Genomic DNA, 18,980 nt, shown 5'->3' on the forward strand with positions numbered 1-18,980 from the left:
TGCATTCTGTTTGAGGGTGCCACGTGTTTCACTAGTGTACGCTGCTGCAGAGTTTCAAGAGTAGCCTAGTTCATTTGAACCTAATATCAATTTTCTGAAAAGCCATACTGATGTGACAAAGCACAGTGAGGAAATGCAGGCAAAAGTACAGTAACAGCTGCACAATTTTAAAAATGACCATGCATAGACATTAATTGCATCTTTTTACATAGGAAGCAGATGTCTGTTCACAATTAATAGAAAACACTACATAAGATCTCATGAAGTAAGAGAGGCTGTAATTTTCTTAAATTACCACTTAAAAAAAACATGCAACTGCTGTCATGCAAGTCCGTGAAATATATCTTTTTTATAGTCTATCATTTGTTAGCTATTTAACCACAGTGCAAGGAAAAAACTGGGAGTTTGGTTTGCAAAGAAGTGATTTTTTTTCCCCGGTGCTGTAGAACTTGGATCTAAATTTGACAGGTGGAGTGCAACAAAAAGTGTCCTACTGTAAGAAAGAAAAGGCTGTGAGAAGCAAACAGTACATTAGTTTGGTCACCTGCTGTGAGCCGTTAATCACATGCAGATAATGGGTCAAATTACCCTTAGTTCTCTGACAGCTAGGGAAGGTAGGTGTGAAGAGGGAGGGGACTTACCTTGAAGAACTAGATTTCTTTTGTCAAGCCTGAATTCAAGTTAGCATTTCTAAGAAGAAACTTCAGTAAAACACACTTTTCAGTTCTGTTCTGTGGCATTTGCACTGCTTGGGTTTGAAGTAATCATTGAAAAAGGATAAAATGTTAACCAAAACTAGATGTCTACAACACAGCAGTGAATGCCTGTAAATGAGTGCAGTGACAGGAGCTCTAGGGAAATAGTGGCAGATGTGATGCAATTTTTTTGAGACGAACAATGCATACTGGGATACATAGAGGCAGACTAAACTTTTGGAATTCCTTCAATATGCCTGACCCCATGTGGCCAGACTCAGAAATTACAAATAAAAATATCTAAAAACCTGTAAATAGTCCTGGAGTGGTGTTAAAATGTAGGAAACACATATATTAATACAGTTTATTTAAATTTTTATATAAATGTAAGTTTGCCTATGTCATAAGTTGTAAGAAAAATATCGCTAAATAAAATAATGGTTCTTGGGTAAGTACTAGACTACCTGCCCTTGTGGGCCATTTTAAGCCTCTCCAATTTCTCTTTTTGTGCTCGAAATTGCCTATTCCGTATGATTACAGACTGGCCTTACCCATCCCATGGATGATTATATATTATCCTGTATAAGAATAACTGAAATAATACCATAGATATTTGAGGGAACCGATGCAGTGTTTAAGAAATGTCTTTGTCCATTTAGTAGTACAGGGGCAGCCCTGGGGTAAATTTTCTGTTTCCCATCCATAGATCTAAGTTGGTCTTGAAATTGGACAGGGATGAACTTTGTTTTATGTGGATGGGGAGTCTGTTTCACAGCAGCAGTATCCTCTGTGAAATATACCTGTCACTGCAAGCTTCTATGTTAAATGATCAAATGACTAAAACATAAAACGTCAGTTTGAGAGAAAAAAATCAAACATTTCAGTCATTGAAGCCAAAATCGTTAAATCTCAATGCATCGAATCGCAATAGTTAGCCAAAAACTGTGATGTTACCATCTTGCATGTTACTTTTGGTATGTATAATACGATGGTAGTAAATATTTATATTCTAACTCAAATGCAGCTGTTGGCCAGTTATTGGAATTCGAAAAGTTGAGATTCAACAAAGTCTGCTTTTAGTGATTAAAATGTTCAATGGTTTTGTCTTAATGAGCTGACATTCGATTTAGTCATTTGATCATTTAACATGAACACCCCTGCAAACAATTTTGCTGATGTTACAAAAGAGGTTACATCCCTGGACCGAGTATTTCTAATGCCATTTGATCTGCTGATGTCCAGTAAATCCATCAGTAATGGGTTGAAGGATGCCTTTTATGCCAGACACTGGTCATCTTGTAGCAGTCTTATAGGATACAGTGTATAGTGTGATAGGGTTTTGAGTCGGTCCATGTAGGACATGTTTTAGGTCTTGTATCCTTTCAGTTAGGCATCTCTGTGGGCATTCCAGCTGTTGCATCTGTCTGGACAGATACATGTTATAGGGGGCATTATATTCAATGATTGGGCTAATGAGGGCTGAGTAAAGGAGGACAAGAACATCCCAAGGTATAGACACAATCCCTTTGTTTGTAAGCTGTGTAATGTAGAAAGGCTTTCTTACAATAAATGCATGTTGGTCAAAAGTAAGGTCACTGTCAATGTAAGTTCCTAAATCTTAAACAATGGGGTCAACTCTTAGGGAAGTGTTGTCAATGTGGTAGTTCCCCTGGGGTAGATGACGTCTAAAAGGATATAATTTTTTTTTGTCTTGGCAATTAGTTTCAGACCATGATTTTTGACAACAGTTATTTAAGACAAAAACTTTCTTGAGGATGGCTAGATCATTTAAGTATTCAATAACTGCTCCTAGCTTAATCATCTGCACAGTTAGTCAGCCAGAGCCATTTGGTATTGGTTTTTACTTCATAAAAGTATGTTCCAAACTGTAGAGGTCTCAGCACAGAACCCTGGGGGACTCCACTGGTGAATGGTCTTTGTGGAGGTAAATTCTCCTATTTTGAAAATCTGTGTCCTGTCTGTGAGACAGTTGTCAATACAGTGATTGACATAGGGGTTTAATGTTTGTAACTATGTTTGCTTGTTTAGATTTTTGTACTTTGCCTGAGTGGAGAATTGGACCAAAAGCTTTGGCCAGTTTGAGGTATGTGATGTGCACCATTTTGCTTTCCTTCTTTGCTTTTGTGATTTGTTTTCAAAAAAATCCACCAAGTATAGAAAGCATGACCTGCCCTTTGATGAATCCAAACCGAGACGGGTCTAGTGTTTGGAAAATCCCTATGTCCTGATTAAATTCCATTTTGTCTTCCCATGGCTTTGCACACTTGTCTAGCAGACCTGTGGGTCTCTAATTGCCTTGGTCTGTGATATGTCCTCCCTCATCCAAATGAATGACCGTAGCTGTTCTCCATACAGTTGATATAAAACGTGCATGGAGGTTAAGACTGAACAGTGTTGTTGGGGGTGTGGCTAAATCATGCTTCATTCTATTTAAGATGCATCCAGTGTCAGGACCTATAAATGCAGCATTTTTAGATTTTGATAGCACTTTTAGGACTTTGCCTTGGAGGTGAGCCAGTTTGAGGTGCATCTTGAGGGACAGACTGGTTAAAATTGGAGATAAATTTATCGGCCAGTAGGATGACTACATCTTCAGCCTTGGTGTAAGTAACATCGTTCACAATCGGCTCAGTGCATTGCTGCATTGTGCTTTTGAGATTATGAACATAACTAAAAATATCTTGTGATTGTCTTTGTCTTTGGCTTGGATAGCTGTTTTAGCCTCAACTTTGCTTTGGTGGATTTTATTAAGGTTCTGAGTTTGATTATGTCAGTAACAAGTGCTCTAATATTCTGGGAATTACTCTTCTTACTTTTGGTCAAAATTATTTTCCTTTTATAAAAGTTATACTCTGGCTCTACTATATGTGTTTTTTGTTTTTGGGGTTTAACATGCGCTTGTTCCTACAGGGTTACAGGTGTATCTGTTCAGCTATGTAGATTCTGGTATAGTGTGATGGCGTACATTTCTGCATATTCAAGGGAGTTAACTGGGTTTGGTGGTGATTTGAAGCATACCATTGTATTGCTTAGGAGTAGGTAGTTTGTCTTAAAAAAATTCTTAAGGTACTTTGTGTGGAAGGGAGCTCTGCTTTCAGTTTTATTGAGAAGGCAACTGCTTTATGGTCAGAACTAACAAGTGATAAAGATATGTGAAGGATGACGTAAGATGTTCTGGGAGGGCAGCTTCTGTTTTTGCCTTTTGTTGTGGAAGGTATGTATGGGTCATTTTTTTTCTGGCCAGCATCCCATCCCTTTCCTACCTGGACCTGCGACCAATCATCAGTCTGCTTCTGGATAGCCTGGGTCTGTTGGTCTCCAACCTGCTCCCTTAGCAGAACTTCTTGCCTCTTCCTCCCTCTTCACTGGCATCGCTGGAGCAGGAGATTTCAGAGAAGAGGAAGTGTAAGAGGAAATACCTTGACTCCTCAGAGGAATCTCTCATGGAGGATACAGATCTCGAGGAAGGAGAGGGGTACCCCAAGTCTGCATTTGATGATGCCTTATTTGCCAGTCTCTTGAAGCTACTTCTGCAACACAGAGGCTGGAGCACTGAAGCCCCCTCTCTGGAGGAGGTGGTATTTTTAGAGGCCTTTTTCATTGGCCCATCCACCCCTTGGGTGGTTCCCCCTTCAGATGCATTTATGCATCTAGTATCCCAGAGGGTGTGAAAGGCACCCCATGTGTGGTGAAGCTCATTCCCAAGAAGCCCAGTAAAATTACTGCACCTCCCAAGGACCGACCACATTAGAGTAAGGGTCTGGCCATTGATATGACTGTGGTGGAGGCTGCCACCAAGAAGGAGATCTCTGAAGGGAGTTGTTTGGTCCATCCCCCAAATAGGGAGTATGTCACTTTGGACCATTTAGGGAAGCACTCATACCTCAGTTACGCTCATGTTAAGGGCACTTAACTAGCAGTCTTGACTAGACTCTAACATGACCTGGTGTCTAAAGTGTTGAGAAATGTTAAGATGCAGCAGTCTCCACAGATTCAAAAGATGCTGAGAATCTGTCTACCCTGCTATCTATCGCCAACGTCTTCATGAGGCTTATTTCCAGTGCAGCCGGTGGAGCTTCCCAAGTGGCTGGCTTTGACATTGCCATATGACGCCACATTTGGTTGCAATTATGCAGCTTTGTGGGTTGCTTCAAGGCGTCCTTTATTAATGCTCTAAACCTTGTCCCTTTCCACCCAGACAAGACAAGGGGAGGGCCCCCCATGGAAAAAGACTAAGGCAGTCCAGAAGATGCCAAATAGAACAGCCACAGAGATCGGGTGCTGCCAAAGAGCGCTCCCAACGCACAGAACAGCTGTGACTATGTGCTGCTACTCCTTCCCTCTTAGTCTTCCTGCCAGGGGCATGGGAGGATATCTCCTCCTTAAACCAGTGGAAAACCATTGCAAGGGATCAGTGGGTCCTCAGCAAGTACAGAAATTGGATACTATATCCAATTCAGGAAAATATCCCCCTTCTTGGGCATACTAAGTCTTCCAAAGAAATAAGAAAACCTTTCGCCCAGTTATTGGAGATTTACTTCAGCAAGCATCTGTACAGCTAGTACCCCCAGGACAAGAGGGTAAAGACTTTTATTCATGGATCTTCGGGTCCCAAGAAAAGAGGGAACCTGGATCTTTCAAAGCTAAACAAATTCCTCCACATGCCTAAATTCAAGATGCTTACACTACAAAAACTGCTACCTATGATTTTTCAGGACTCCTCCATAGTCACTAGTGACCTAAAGGACGCTTGCTTTCACGTTCCTATAGCAGTCAATTGCAGAAAATACCTATTATTTGTAGCCTCAGGCTCCCACTTCCACTTTTGTGCTTTACCATTTTGTTTCTCTACTAACTCGAGAGATTTTACAAAATAGCTATCGTCCTTGATAGCACACTGCAGAACACTGGGGGTAAACATCTATCGCTACATAGACAACTGCCTCATCCAAGGAAGATCCACCGCAGAGACCCTGGATGCCCTCTAGACTTCTGCAGACTGCTTCCAAAAGGTGGGCCTCATGTTAAAGCTACAAAAATCTCAGATGACCCCCCCCCCCCCAAACAAAGATCCTGTTTCTGGGGGGCCCTGATGCACTCAAATCAGCAGAAAATATTTCTTCCTCAATACAGGATTGTTTTCCCGATGGATTATTTAAACAACATATCTTGACCATGGAGTTTTTGAGAATCTTGAGATGCATGACACCTGTATCCTGATGGTCTCTTTAGCAAAGCTACACATGAAAAAATTGCAATGGTTTCTCAAAATGTCTGGGAGCAGAAACCATTCTAACATTGCTCCTGTGTCTCAAATAGGAAGTCCTGTGGTGGAAGGACACCATAGAAGACAACCTGTGGTAAACTTTCATGCTACCTCAGGCAGACAAGACTATCACTATGGACAGCTCAGACATATCTTGGGAAGCCTGCTTAGGCTCACTGAGGGTACAGGACTTTTGACCCCACAACAGAGGAAGCTACATGTCAGTCTAAAGGAAATGTTAACAGTCTTCTTGGCCGTGATATATTTCAGACAGCATTTTAGGATTGGAACTTTGGAAATCTGAGCAGACAATACTACAGTCATGTGGTATATAAACAAACAAGGAGGGACCTCATCTTACTCACTATGCAGCCTTACCAGATGGATCTGAATGTTGATCCAAGACTTGATTACCCTCATAGCATCATACATCCCAGGCTACGGCAATCTATCAGACTTCCTGAGCAGGGACCTACTAGATGCAAACAAATGGATGTTGAATAGGGAAGTCTTCCTAGATCTCACTACTCAGTGGGGTATCCCCTGTATAGACCTTTTTGCACCTCCTTGGCAACAAATGAATTCTGAGGTTTTGCTGCAGAACCCAACAGGAGGGAGCATGGAAAACAGATTCCTCCTTCACATGGACGTACTGGCTCATGTACTTAAAAGATTAGGACCGACAGGCTTAACATGGTACTGGTGGCCCTCTTCTGGCTCAGACAACATTGGTTCTATCTCCTCTTTTCTCTCAGCAAGGGGAAGTTCTGGATGCTCCCAAAGTACATAAACCTACTTGACCAAAGCAAGGCTACTTGACCAAAGCAAGGGATCAGTCTTCCACTGCAACCTGGCATCTCTCAAAGCAAGGGATCAGTCTTCTACTGCAACCTGGCGTCTCTCAATCTAGTTGTTTGGAGGATTGGGTCATGACACCACCTCTTTTGGGTAAGGCATTGAGGTGGGTATCTCTTAAAGGAGCTAGGAAAGCCTAACACTAGAAAATCATACATGTCGAAATGGAAGAGATTTTCTTTCTGGAGTAACGGCCGACACACTACCCCAGCTCAAGCAGGCGTTAGTTTAGTACTGCTTTATCTATCACACTGATTTTGAACAGAGCCTTTCTTCTTGAAGCATCGAGGTTCATGATTCTGCAAGCAAGCTGAAATAGCAGATTATACCAGCACTCTTCTCTCGCCCTCACATGATATGGTTTCTTAAAGGTGCGATTCATTTGAGACCTCCCAGAAGGGATGCCATTCCAGCATGGGACCTAAATTGTGTGTTGGAGAAACTAACCCTTTTGAGCCGGCTGCTACTGCGCTTATCAAGATGCTCACCTGAAAGACCACTTTCCTTATGGTCGTTACATCAGCTGGAAGAGTTTCTGAACTGCAAGCTGTCAAGTATGCAGAGCCCTTTACTGTCTTCCACAGGGAGAGAGTAACCTTCTGAACAAATCCATCATTCATGCCAAAGGTAGTTTCAGAACTTGGCCTGACTCGAGCTATTTGCCAGTCTTCGTTCCAAATCCGCAGAAAAAATCCTTTACTCACCGAATGTCCAGAGATAAATGGGGTATTACAAGAACAAAACAAAAAGTACGGACAGGGTAGACCAGTTGTTAAAATCCTTTTACAGAAGGGAAGCAGTACAACCCTGTCTGAAAAACAAACCATCTGTAAATGGATTGCAAACTGCATCAGGTTCGGGTTGCATGTGTGAAAAACTGAGGGGCTGCCAGCCCAGCCAGATGGAATTTTATAAATAATTCTGTTATTGTAAATATTAATATGCTCCACAGGCTTTTTTAACAAATGTAAGAAAACTGTGTATGTTCTGTGCTTCAAAATGTAACCACAGTGCACCCTGCTGGAAGAAAGCTGATGAGTAAAGAATGTTATGACTGATCTCGAGCTAGGAGACAGGATGTCTGGGCTAGGACATTCTTTCTATTGTTCTAAGACAAAGGTAATTACTAGGTTTTACATGTAAGGTGTCTTATTGTTGTGGCTTCCTGGCAGGTGCAGATTACAAAAAGAAATTGTGAGCCTGGGAAATTTTAGTAGGGGTGTCAAGAATGATGTTATCTAAAATGACTCAACAGTAATGTGCATTATCAATTTAAGACTTTCTCTGAGAGAAAGATTTAGCATTTTGTATTTTGTTCTGAAGCTGGCAACAACTCACCCGTACTTCTCATCTATATTTGCTTGCTCTGCAAGTAGTATTTAGAACAGTGATTTCTCTCAGAGATAAATAGAAATATAGCCAGATTAGTCTGTCTGTTTTCTATATTTGTGAGACTATCCTGCAATGTTGTTTTTAAGCATTACCTGTGATTTCTGGACTCTCTAATGTCACTGTGTTGAATGAATAACTATATTGTCTTCTGTTTTTATTATTAAATTATTTTAAGCCTTTCAACTGTGGCTGTTTTGTGTAGAGATAATTTAAGCTCTGAGTACTTACATGTATGTGGTGATACTGTATAAGCCATTCTAATAGCCTTAGCCCTGGGTTACACTTACTATTTGGATAACAGTAATAGCACACAGTGGAATTAGTCACCCTTTGGGAAGAGCCTTATAGTAGCTGATAAGTAGTGGTTGGTGGCAGTGATTTCTACCTTATAGTCTGGGCAGGATGGGGCATAGCTGGAGAACCTGTGCCAGCCTTCCCCAGGAGTGTCTGTTTGTGTGTAATTCATATCTCAAAGTGTGTGTGTCAGCTACTTGGGCAGGGACACGGAGCACTGGTTGGACAGAGAGGGTGCTGGAGGTTTTGGACCACTCGGCTGGGATCTGTACCCTATAGCTGTGTCATTGGGGAGTCTTATTGGGGATCTGGAGAGAAAGGGAGAAACCAGCCCGAGAATGACTGTGATGTCTGTGTGCTCTTAAGGGAAATTGTACTTTGTGAGTGTACTTGTTATCCTTCCCAATGTGCACACCCCTCACTGGTGCTAGTGGTGAGGATTGAGGCTCCTTGATTACTAGGCCAGTGCACAGGCGTCACATATTGACCACACAAAAGCCTTTACCTGGCCACATTAGAGCCCATTCCACCAGGCATGGGGCAACTATCACTGCTTTCCTTAAAGGTATTCCCAGCCAAGCCATCCTAGAGGTAGCCACTTGTGAATTCTGTTCACACCTTTACTAAAGACTGTAGTTTAGGACAGGTCTCAAGGGCAAGGGTAGGATTTGCCTCTGCTGTCCTACAAAATATGTCCTAATCCTACAGTTGTCCTCTCCATCCACAGACTAGCCTTACTGCAACATTGAATACAAAGAACATAGTACAATTGTGTCCCACTGACCATATTTGCAGATGTTCGAGTAGATCAGTGTTGCAGTACATATTCCCACCCTCCCAGTCCTCAACTTTGTAGGGGCCACCTTCGTTACTTTTTGTACTTGTACCCCCCTTGGCTAATCCCAACTATACTTGTGTTTCTTATGTCTTCGCATTCTCAACCAAAACCTGATAGCTGGGGAGGATGTGCTATCCTCCGGCATCAAACTGCTTTTTCTTGGCTTAAAAAGACCTGAGGATGGTGCTGACTGATGTCCTTCTTATACCATGACATCCGGACGGCATTCAACTTGGAATAAGACTCTGGAAATCAGGCCAGTTATGGGCTTCTGCACAGTATGAAGACCCAAGGATCAGTACTGAAACATTGATCTACTCGAACATCTGCAATTATGGTAAGTGGGACACAACTGTACTATGGTCTCCTTCAAAGCTTACCTGGCTGTTTTCACTTTTATTGTGGGTAGGAACTACATGCCCCTGCCCTCTGTTTTAGAAGATTTTCTGTGAAGCACATTTCTCCTCAAGCCCCCCCCCCCCATTAGAGATCAGCCCCTCTAGGGGACACTGTCTTAATGCTAGAACTCCCTTTTGGGCGAGCTTCAGCAGCAGAATTGCAGCTTTTGTGTTTTAAGACCTACCTTTCATGGTGGTAACTTCAAAAAATATTTGTGTTCCAGTCTTTGTTAGGCTATATGGAGGGAGTATGTTAGCAAATGTAGTGTTACTTTTTTTACCAAGAGTGGGAGGGTTCCTGTTGAAATTGAGGACTGCAGTTGTGATCCACAGAGCTACATAACTAGAATAGTGAAAAGGGAGGAAATATGCTGAAGTATGAGATTCTGATACTACAGAATATTCCCTTTACTCTCTGAAGTACCACAGTTTGGGAGGTGGCACATGTAAGTTTGGGAGGTGGCACATGTATGTAACAGGAATGTGAAGGGCACAGCCCCCATTTGGGGGTGGGTGTAGGGGACAAAACCTCCTCTCCTCAAGAATAATTTAATGGTATTTCAATGGATTTCAAGATTTGCTGCAATCTTTGCTGCATTTATGTTTTTTACTTTTCTACCTTCTTCTTTCGGCTTTTCGCGGTTAGGAGTCGCCACAGTGGAACTCTGGTCCGCTAATGATTGGCAGTCGATTTTTTTTATGGGTGCCAAGGTGCCAGCTTGACACCCAACCTTCAACGAAGGCACGCCCATTCTATGCATGTCTTTCGAATGCCACTCGACCGCGGGGAGGACATGCAGACTCCACACAGAAGGTGCTCCAGCTGAGAATCGAACGGGAGAACCTCTTGCTGTGAGGCAACAATGCTACCGCTGCACCACCGTGGCTATTTTTACTTTTCTACCTACTTTTTGTTAACCAGTTTAGTCCTGCTGGGCAGATTCTACTTTCAAAGGGAAAATGGAAAGAAACATGTTAAGTGTATACAAAACCTGTACATTGTACATTATTATTAATTCTCTTTTTTCTTAATGAGTTAATTTATTGTAATGAAATGTGTATTGATTTATAAGTAGTAGTGAACAATGGAAAATAAGCTGTAATATATAATGCTTTGCAAAAATGTAAATGCCAGCCAGGGTTTGCAATTTCTGGGATTGCCATTTCAGAAGCAAGCCCCAGAGTATCTACTAACACAGGCATTCAACTTGCTGTTAATTTGCCTTGATTGAAATGCAGAGGGGAAAAGTTCTTTCTTCACTGTAAGGATATGTATATAAGGTTTGACCACTAATACTGATGGAATAAAGTCTATTCATAAAGGTAGCCAGATTTCTGTGTCTTTTACAAAGTTAGATAATAAACATTGCCTTTCTTAAATGGTTAACTAATGTTGCATTGCTATCTGATAAGACCTCTGTTGCTTACTCCAGAAGCCGATTCTGCTTGACACACTTCAATAACTAATGCTTTCTTTTTTAAATGCTATTTAGGATGAGAGTTGTGTCTAGGCTATGTAGTCATTTCAAAATAATTTTGTAAAGCACTGTAGGATGGACATAATTTCTGGGTTTGAGTCTTCATTTGAAGACACAGTGATAAAGGGAATTTTCTCTTAGACCAGCCACCCATAATTATGAGCTGGGAACTCCTATCCTATTAGCTGTTGCAGCTGGACATTTGTGGTATCCGATGGGAAGGTCATTGGTACTTTAATAGGTTTGTGAGTAGGATTCAGGCTATAGGAACTTATCCCTTCCTTAATCCTGCTTGGTTCAGAACTGGAGCAGTAGCATCATAGGGTAGTTGAGTCAGTAGCCTAGGAAATACTTTTTAAAGTATGCAAAACAGCAATGCCTGTATTTTGTCATTTCATGAGGGCCGAGTTCTACTCTCAAATCTGGTGTTAAATCAGATACCCTTAACTTTTTTCTAAATATTGTGTAGTAGTAACTGAGAGATGCAATTTTTCACAGCACCTTTTGCATTCTGCATTATTTTTTCTGGTTTATGCTTCTATTTTCATTCATTGTTTTTGTTATGGTTTGATTAAGTCTTTGTACTTTGACGCATTGTAATAATAAGCAACTTTTTTTAAGCTTATACTATTTGCCACATTACACAGTTCACATTTTGAAAGTATTTGCAGATGACTGTTACTTGGCAACTTAGTATTTCAAAATGCTAGTGCTAACATTTTAGAATGAAAACTGCTTGTTTGGGGCTTTTTCAGTGCCCTACCAAACATTTAAAAACTTCCTTGTTGGAGCTATGGGGTCCAGTAAGTTTGGAGAAAACATTGCCTGTAAGTAACTGTGCTTGATAATAGCTTCTGTTGTAGTACATAATGCACCACAGTTATTCTCTGAAATCAGGGGGAAAGGTAAACTAGTACCTTTATGATGTAAGAAATGCAGTTTTTATGCATCTTTCAATGCTGCTTTGTCTGCTGCCACGCTAGAGCATAAACAGCAACTTCATGGATCAGCACTGGTGAGCACAAAACAGTTTTAAAAGTTGAAATACACTTAGGATTGCCACTTGTGTGCTGGTGGCAATATTACATGTATTTAGTTTTTAAAGCTACCTTAGAATCAGTTACGCTTCACTTCTGGCCTTTGTCAGAAGTGTTATATTACAGCTTTCATATCTGCAAAACACTGATCTTACTTTTTTCTCTTTGCCTTGTAGTAAGTACATGGAACTTTATCTGCTAAAGACTTGTTTGGCAGCACTAAGTGTGTGAATAGCCTTCAAAGCTATAAAACACCTGGCCATCTCTGTCTCTCTGTCTCTCTCTCTCTCTCTCTCTGTCTCTCTCTCTCTCTCTCTCTCTGTCTCTCTCTCTCTCTCTCTCTCTCTCTCTCTCTCTGTGTGTCTCTCTCTGTCTCTCTGTGTCTCTCTCTCTCTGTCTCTCTCTGTCTCTCTCTCTGTCTCTCTCTGTCTCTCTCTCTCTCTCTCTCTCTCTCTCTCTCTCTCTCTCTCTCTCTCTCTCTCTCTCTCTCTCTCTCTCTCTCTCTGTCTCTCTCTCTCTCTCTCTGTCTCTCTCTCTCTCTCTCTCTCTCTCTCTCTGTCTCTCTCTCTCTCTCTCTCTCTCTCTCTGTCTCTGTCTCTCTCTCTCTCACTGGTAGTACACTGCTGATACAACTCTGCTCCACACAGAATTATGATCAGGTCTCCCCAATCCTAAACAAGTACTTGTATTCTCAAAATGCCCGTCTTGGGTCACCTGTCAAGTTTTGTCTCTACTTTTTTGAGGTGGGTTTCTTGGCAGCCTTTTCTCAAAAATAAAGCAACGTTGCTGTGATCCGAGAGTCGATTATAATCCTCTGATCTGGGTACAGTGCTATTTAGGACACTCCTAGATATTTTTCATCAAATCTACTTTGAACTTTTTAGTTGAGCATTAGATACTCCTGAGCTGATTTATCTGTTCTATTGGCTAGTTGTACCCCATACTGACTGACTTGGCTAAGATGTTTCTCTGAAACGTTTTGGTAGTGTTTGCCAAAAGGAGGTATCTGCAAGACTGAAACTTCGTTAAACTTTTTTCAGCATCCTAAGTTTTAACCCAAAACTGAATAATACTTGCATTCAAAAGTTTAATTGTAATGTCATACAATGATCTGTGTAAGTACCCTGGTTTAAGTTTCTGGGGTCTAATGACACATTCAGTTTCATCTTGGTTTTCTCCTATTTGAGCATTATTTATTCTAGCTGTTGGATGTCATTTTTGCAATACAAGCATTTTTTTGTATTGGGATTCAAAATGGCTCCTGCAACACAAAAACAGAAAAAAAATCTGAATTTTCCAATCCACGATCAGGATTAAAATCAGGATTTAATTATTTGTATTAAGGAAGGAAAAGTTGTAATGAACAATGACTATTTTTTTTTAAATTATTTTTTAGCACTCCAAAAAAAGAGGTGCGGAAATAAAAATCAGTTTAGTCAGAATTACCAGTAGATGTACAGGAGTGGTGTCAGAAATGCAGTTCACTCTGTTGGTAATCGCCAGGTCCAAAATGTTGTGTTGGAAAAATCAATTAGGTGAGAGAAACTGTGTAAGGAAAGTGTATCCAAAAATTTGCCCTCGATAAATTAACATACAGCATCAAGACTACAGTCTGTGTGGGCATTAATAAAATGACTCTAGTATTTTCCAAAATTTTATCCAGATCTTGAAAGAATGTTTGCTGCTCCATATTAAGTCTGGGACTTTTTTATAGTGAGCATTTTGTTTTATAGATTGACAACTCTCTTTTGAGATTTCATGGTAGTCCTGAGGATTTTACTGTTGTTGCAAGTGCCTAGCATAGCCAAAACTAAATCCTGTACAAAAGTGACAGTGCCATCCCAGAAGTGGCTGTTCTTAGACGATCATTTTTTGTAATCTGGGGATATTAATGCTATTAAACTGACAGACTTCCATAATAACCACAGCTCTGAAGTCATATAAATTAGAAAGCTTTTCTGCCTTCTTATTTAGACTTTTGGCATTTGCATGATACGCCTCTAAAAGTTTTAGGTCCCTTAGGTTTAGTACTGATGCAATCTGCCGTACTAACAGGCATAAAAATGCTTTGCAGTGGCTACATTTATCACCAGTAATTCAGATGGAGTCCATTGGGGGGAAAATTCAGGAAGATATAAGAAAGTGTCCCAACTTGAGATTAACATCATATTGTTCCTTGCACAAAAATCACTGCCATTTGTTGTATAAAAGCCTTTGTAAATTGATAGTTTGGGAGAATTTCAATAAAGCAGAGTGCCACAAAAATAAATCTAACGGATTTCAGATGCTACGAAAGCAGCTTTATGAAAATAAAACAACAGAGTCCCGAAGAGGTTGTTGCACATTCATTGATAATTGGAGTGAAAGGACCATTGATACTTTAATGGTTTCTTTAACACACATTGGGGATCTCGATCAATTTTAGGCCCCCTAGACTGGAGACTGTATTTTTTTACTTGTCAATAGAGGAAATTGGCCTAATTATTTTCTTTAGTATGGAGTCTCCTAGGAAAAAGTACATCCCCTTGGAGACTGAATTTATTCACCAGATCAGAGACTGGAGTCCTGAGCAGACTGAATCAGTTATTGGTAAAATTGCCTCCCTCTACTCTCTTCTCTTAGGCTTCACAGACCTTTGACTCTGGTTGTTTGTTAAAACCATCTTTTTACTTTTTTGTGCCCTTTTCCTGAGTTGTAAGTATATTGTCCACATCCCAACATTCAGATGTCACATACTGATTGGTATTTGCAGCATCTGTGGCTAGGTTAGTAAAGTTACAAGGAATTGCAGACTTTCTTGTATTAAGAGCATTGTGAAAATGTTCCTGAAGTATCAGAAAAGTACCAACTCCAGGCTCAACCTGAGTGGAATAGTAGATCATATTGCAGGAAGGCAATACACTAGACACGATGGGACACAATAGGATCCAATCTGTTTGGGCACTGTTGTTATTTGAAGCAAGAAATCTTTACTTTCAGGGGAATTTAGAAAAATTTCTCCTCATGCCTAGTAGTTCATTTTGCAGTCCTGTGGGCTAGCACATTTGGTACAAATGGTCGTATCAGTATTTGAAAGGGCCTCTTTATTGGTGCTATTAATACAGAGTATTTACAGCATTGGTAAATAGCACTTTCCTCAAGAAGGGATGATGATTAAGCCTGAATTAATCTTTCCTGAATGACGGTTGTTAGAATCCCTCAGTGCTCCAGAAATATAAGTGAAAAATGTTAGAACGTGGCCCGTAACCCTTACCTCCATACCTGTTAAGCACCTAGACACTGAGATGATTAAGATGAGTCTCAGCGTCTTGCCACATACAATGTGTGCAACCACTTGTACCCTTTGTGTGAAGCTCCTTAGTAGGTTGTCAAAAAGTCTGCTAGCCCACGCAATCTCTTTCTGCAGATAAGAAAAATGCAAATGAAGTGTAATAAATAATGTAATCCAGCTCAGGACTCTGTAAACTTCAGTGCTAAAACTTCATCTAAGCTTGTCTGTGCTTCACACTTCAAACCCACATTAGGAAAAACACTGTAAAGAAATCTCTGTACATTTGGCTCTCACATGACGTAGAACAATGCAATCCTTTCCTTAATTTTGGACTAGCCACAACGCAGTGATTACATTATGGCCCTTGACAGATTGAGAATGTACTTAACAATGACAAATGTAATCTGTCTGGGACATTATATGTAGACCTTACAAATGCTTTTAGACTTGTAGATTATCCCATCGATGCAAGCTACATGTTTCAAATGGGGGTTAGTCCACAAGCCCTTGGTTCTAAGACTCCTTTACAATCAGCTTGTCTATATCCTCTGAAGCCTCTGTACCATATAGTTGTATCCTTGCATTCCTAGTCGTCTTTGCCTGCACTAACAAAATTCCCAGCGAGTTCCTTCATCTACCCTTGATCTAAAGACCACATTGCTATAACATTTTGACTATCACACAGTGCTACAAAACTAGAGGATGACCTGCACTCACTCAACAATTAGCCTAACAATAAAAAAAACTCTCTTGAACTTTACTAAAACAAAGCTCTTGCTTTTTGACATGTACCAAAATTTCTCCAAAATCAACAGCACCTTAGACATTAAAGACCTTAACAGTGCTCTCATTGAAACATTTACATAATTCAACATGGGTATCTTGCTTGACCAGGCTATGATCTTTCAACTACTTCACCATGGAAAAAATAGCCATAATTAGCTATCTGCTATTCAGGGCACAAAAAAAAAAAATCTTACTTGCTACTAGTTCTTTCACAGTTTTTTTTTTCTTTTTGAATATGGTCATAGGATCCATATAGGTTAAAAGGCAACTGAGGTGCAAGACAATTTCCAGTTTACCAGTAGTTAGGCCTTGCCTCTCTTCTCAAGAAGGGTCATACAAGAGGTGAACTTAAGAATGCCCATCCAGTTGTCCAGCTAAATGTTAAAGGCTGTGACTGTGTGTCACACTTTTTAACTTGGTGTTTGTTCCCGAGAAGAGTTGCACACTGTGCGACAAATCTATCCTTCCTCTTTTTGTTTGTTGGTGTAGATTCATATCTCTGTTCCTAGTGTAGCTGGACTTTTTGATTTATTGAGGTATAAGAGTTCTTCGACTACTTGGCTGTTCCAGTTTCTTGGTTTGGCACCCTTATTCTTTAGTATTCATATTTGTTGATGTTAACTGTTGAATTAAGCCTGATCCTCATAGAAACATACCTTAAAAAAAATTAGTGTTTTAGTTGCTCAGATTTTCAAAGTTGTTCTTGTTCCCACCTGAAAGAGAGGTCTTTTAAGAGAGGCTGGCCTCATCTTTTGAGAAGCACTGCAGTAATATGTCTTAAGTGAATGTAATTATCCTCAAAGGAATGTGTTACTGATGGCCTGGGTACAAGCCACTGTGAGCTGGTAGTGCATTGATAATGAGATTTAGTAATACATATTGAAATGAAGAGTTAGATGCTGTAGTCTGTGTTTGTAACATAACAGGAATAAATAGGAAGTTTATTGTATTATGAACGTCCCCCCCCAAGTGGTATAGTTTTACAGTATTAAGGAGAGACTTAAGGGAGTGGAAAACATTGGCTGTTACTTATACATGCCTTCCTCTTGCTTAATATCTTGGACTTTTCCATGGTTTGTTTAGACGGATAAAAGTAATGCTCAACTCCTTTACCTACTGCTTTACAGCTGTATTGGAGGTAAGGATTTTCATTCTGGCATAAGTAAATGCTGTTTTTCCTGTTGTGGTTTGTGATGTGGGCAATGCCACAGAGTTTTATGAGCTTTCCTTTTTGTCTGCTTTGATTTTCTGAAGAGACTCCTGTTTTCTGTCAGCTTTTAAAACATTTGCTTGCACTAAATTGTGAATGTGTTACAAGTTGTTTTGGCCATGGCCTTGTGACCTACGTAATTGCTAAAAAGGATCCAAGAAATACTGGTTCACCAAGTCGGTTAATACAAAAAAAATATTAAAAATGGAGTGACTAGATGGAAATTGTCCATGTTTAGTAGTAAGTTTGTCATGTCGTTCAAGTGGCTGGAGATGTTTACAGACAGTAGCTACTTCCACCTCACTGCTAGGAGGCAGACAGTTTGTTCCTCATCTTTCCTCTAAAAAAGAGGCAAGAAGAGGGTTGGGAGGGTGGTCTAATGATTAAGGTGTTTGCCTTACAAACACAAGGTGTAGGGTTTGAGTCTCACAAGGGATAATTAGCTAGGCTTACAATGACTCGCAAGAGCAGTTAGCCTAGTACCAACCTATAAACCTGTGCTAGATCTTTACTTGTCAGCTTATTCTTAAACCCTGATTTCTGGTGTCTCAGAAATTTGCTGGTGGGCATTTGTGGATCTGTAATGACAACATATTACTAAATATGGCTAACTTCAGTAGGGATACAGATGATGAGCATTTTATGTAAAATATTAAAATGACTTTAAACCTAAAGCTGCCTTTGTTTAGATTTCTGTTATGTATCTATTTTTCTCTTCTTTTCTTGCTCAGATGGATGGAGCCTGTTTAATGAAGAACTCCCATCCCCAACAGATTTGGAGGAAAGTTTGAGAAATGGGGTAATACTTGCTAAGCTGGGTCACTACTTTGCTCCGGATCTAATTACCTTGAAGAAAATCTACGATATTGGACAACAGCGTTACAAGGTGACTGTTGTGTGTGGATGTTTAGTATAGTAATTTTTTTAGTTGACAGCAATATAACATTGTGAAAAATGAGAGAGGTCTGGCATGCTATAGTGGTGTAAAAAATTATTTAGATAAAAGTATGCTTAAAAAATAAACTCTAGTATGTGGTGATTATTAGCACACAAGTGCATTTTGCCCAAAATCTTGTAGTGACCGTGATCTCAAATGCCTTTCTGCTGCCTCTGCAGAGTCTGTATTAAACTTCCACCTGGTGTTTCCCTTGTTTATTCTTTTCTCTGTGCTGCCTTGGCTGACTGGATACTGCACTTTTCTTGAGGTGACGGAATATCCATCTCTGCTGTTTACTTGTGGAGCAGTACTTGTGAAAGAGTGCTTAATGTTTTGATGAGTCTTCTTAAACCAGAATTTGAAGAGATACTATATGATTTAATTATGTAGTAGGGGAGTGTGTGTGGTAGTGGTGTTGTACATGCAATGAAGTTCAACAAAAAGCAAGTCGTTTGATAATTAGTCTGCAGAAAAAAGTGAGATGCTTACATGAGTGCATTAT

The 18,980-nt window shown here is 40.2% G+C and overlaps 1 protein-coding gene across 1 annotated transcript in view; it reads left to right on the forward strand.

Moving 5' to 3' along the window:
• IQGAP3 (IQ motif containing GTPase activating protein 3) overlaps positions 1–18,980 on the forward strand; it is a 2,364,408-nt gene that overhangs the window by 66,198 nt on the left and 2,279,230 nt on the right. Inside the window, exon 3 of the mRNA XM_044079778.1 lies at positions 18,283–18,427. Coding sequence (XP_043935713.1) covers positions 18,283–18,427 — 145 coding nt within the window. The remainder of the gene's footprint in view (positions 1–18,282; positions 18,428–18,980) is intronic.

This window comes from Protopterus annectens, chromosome 8.part0 (assembly GCF_019279795.1).
Source record: "Protopterus annectens isolate FY-2018-M chromosome 8.part0, PAN1.0, whole genome shotgun sequence".
NCBI classification, from domain to species: Eukaryota; Metazoa; Chordata; order Ceratodontiformes; family Protopteridae; genus Protopterus; species Protopterus annectens.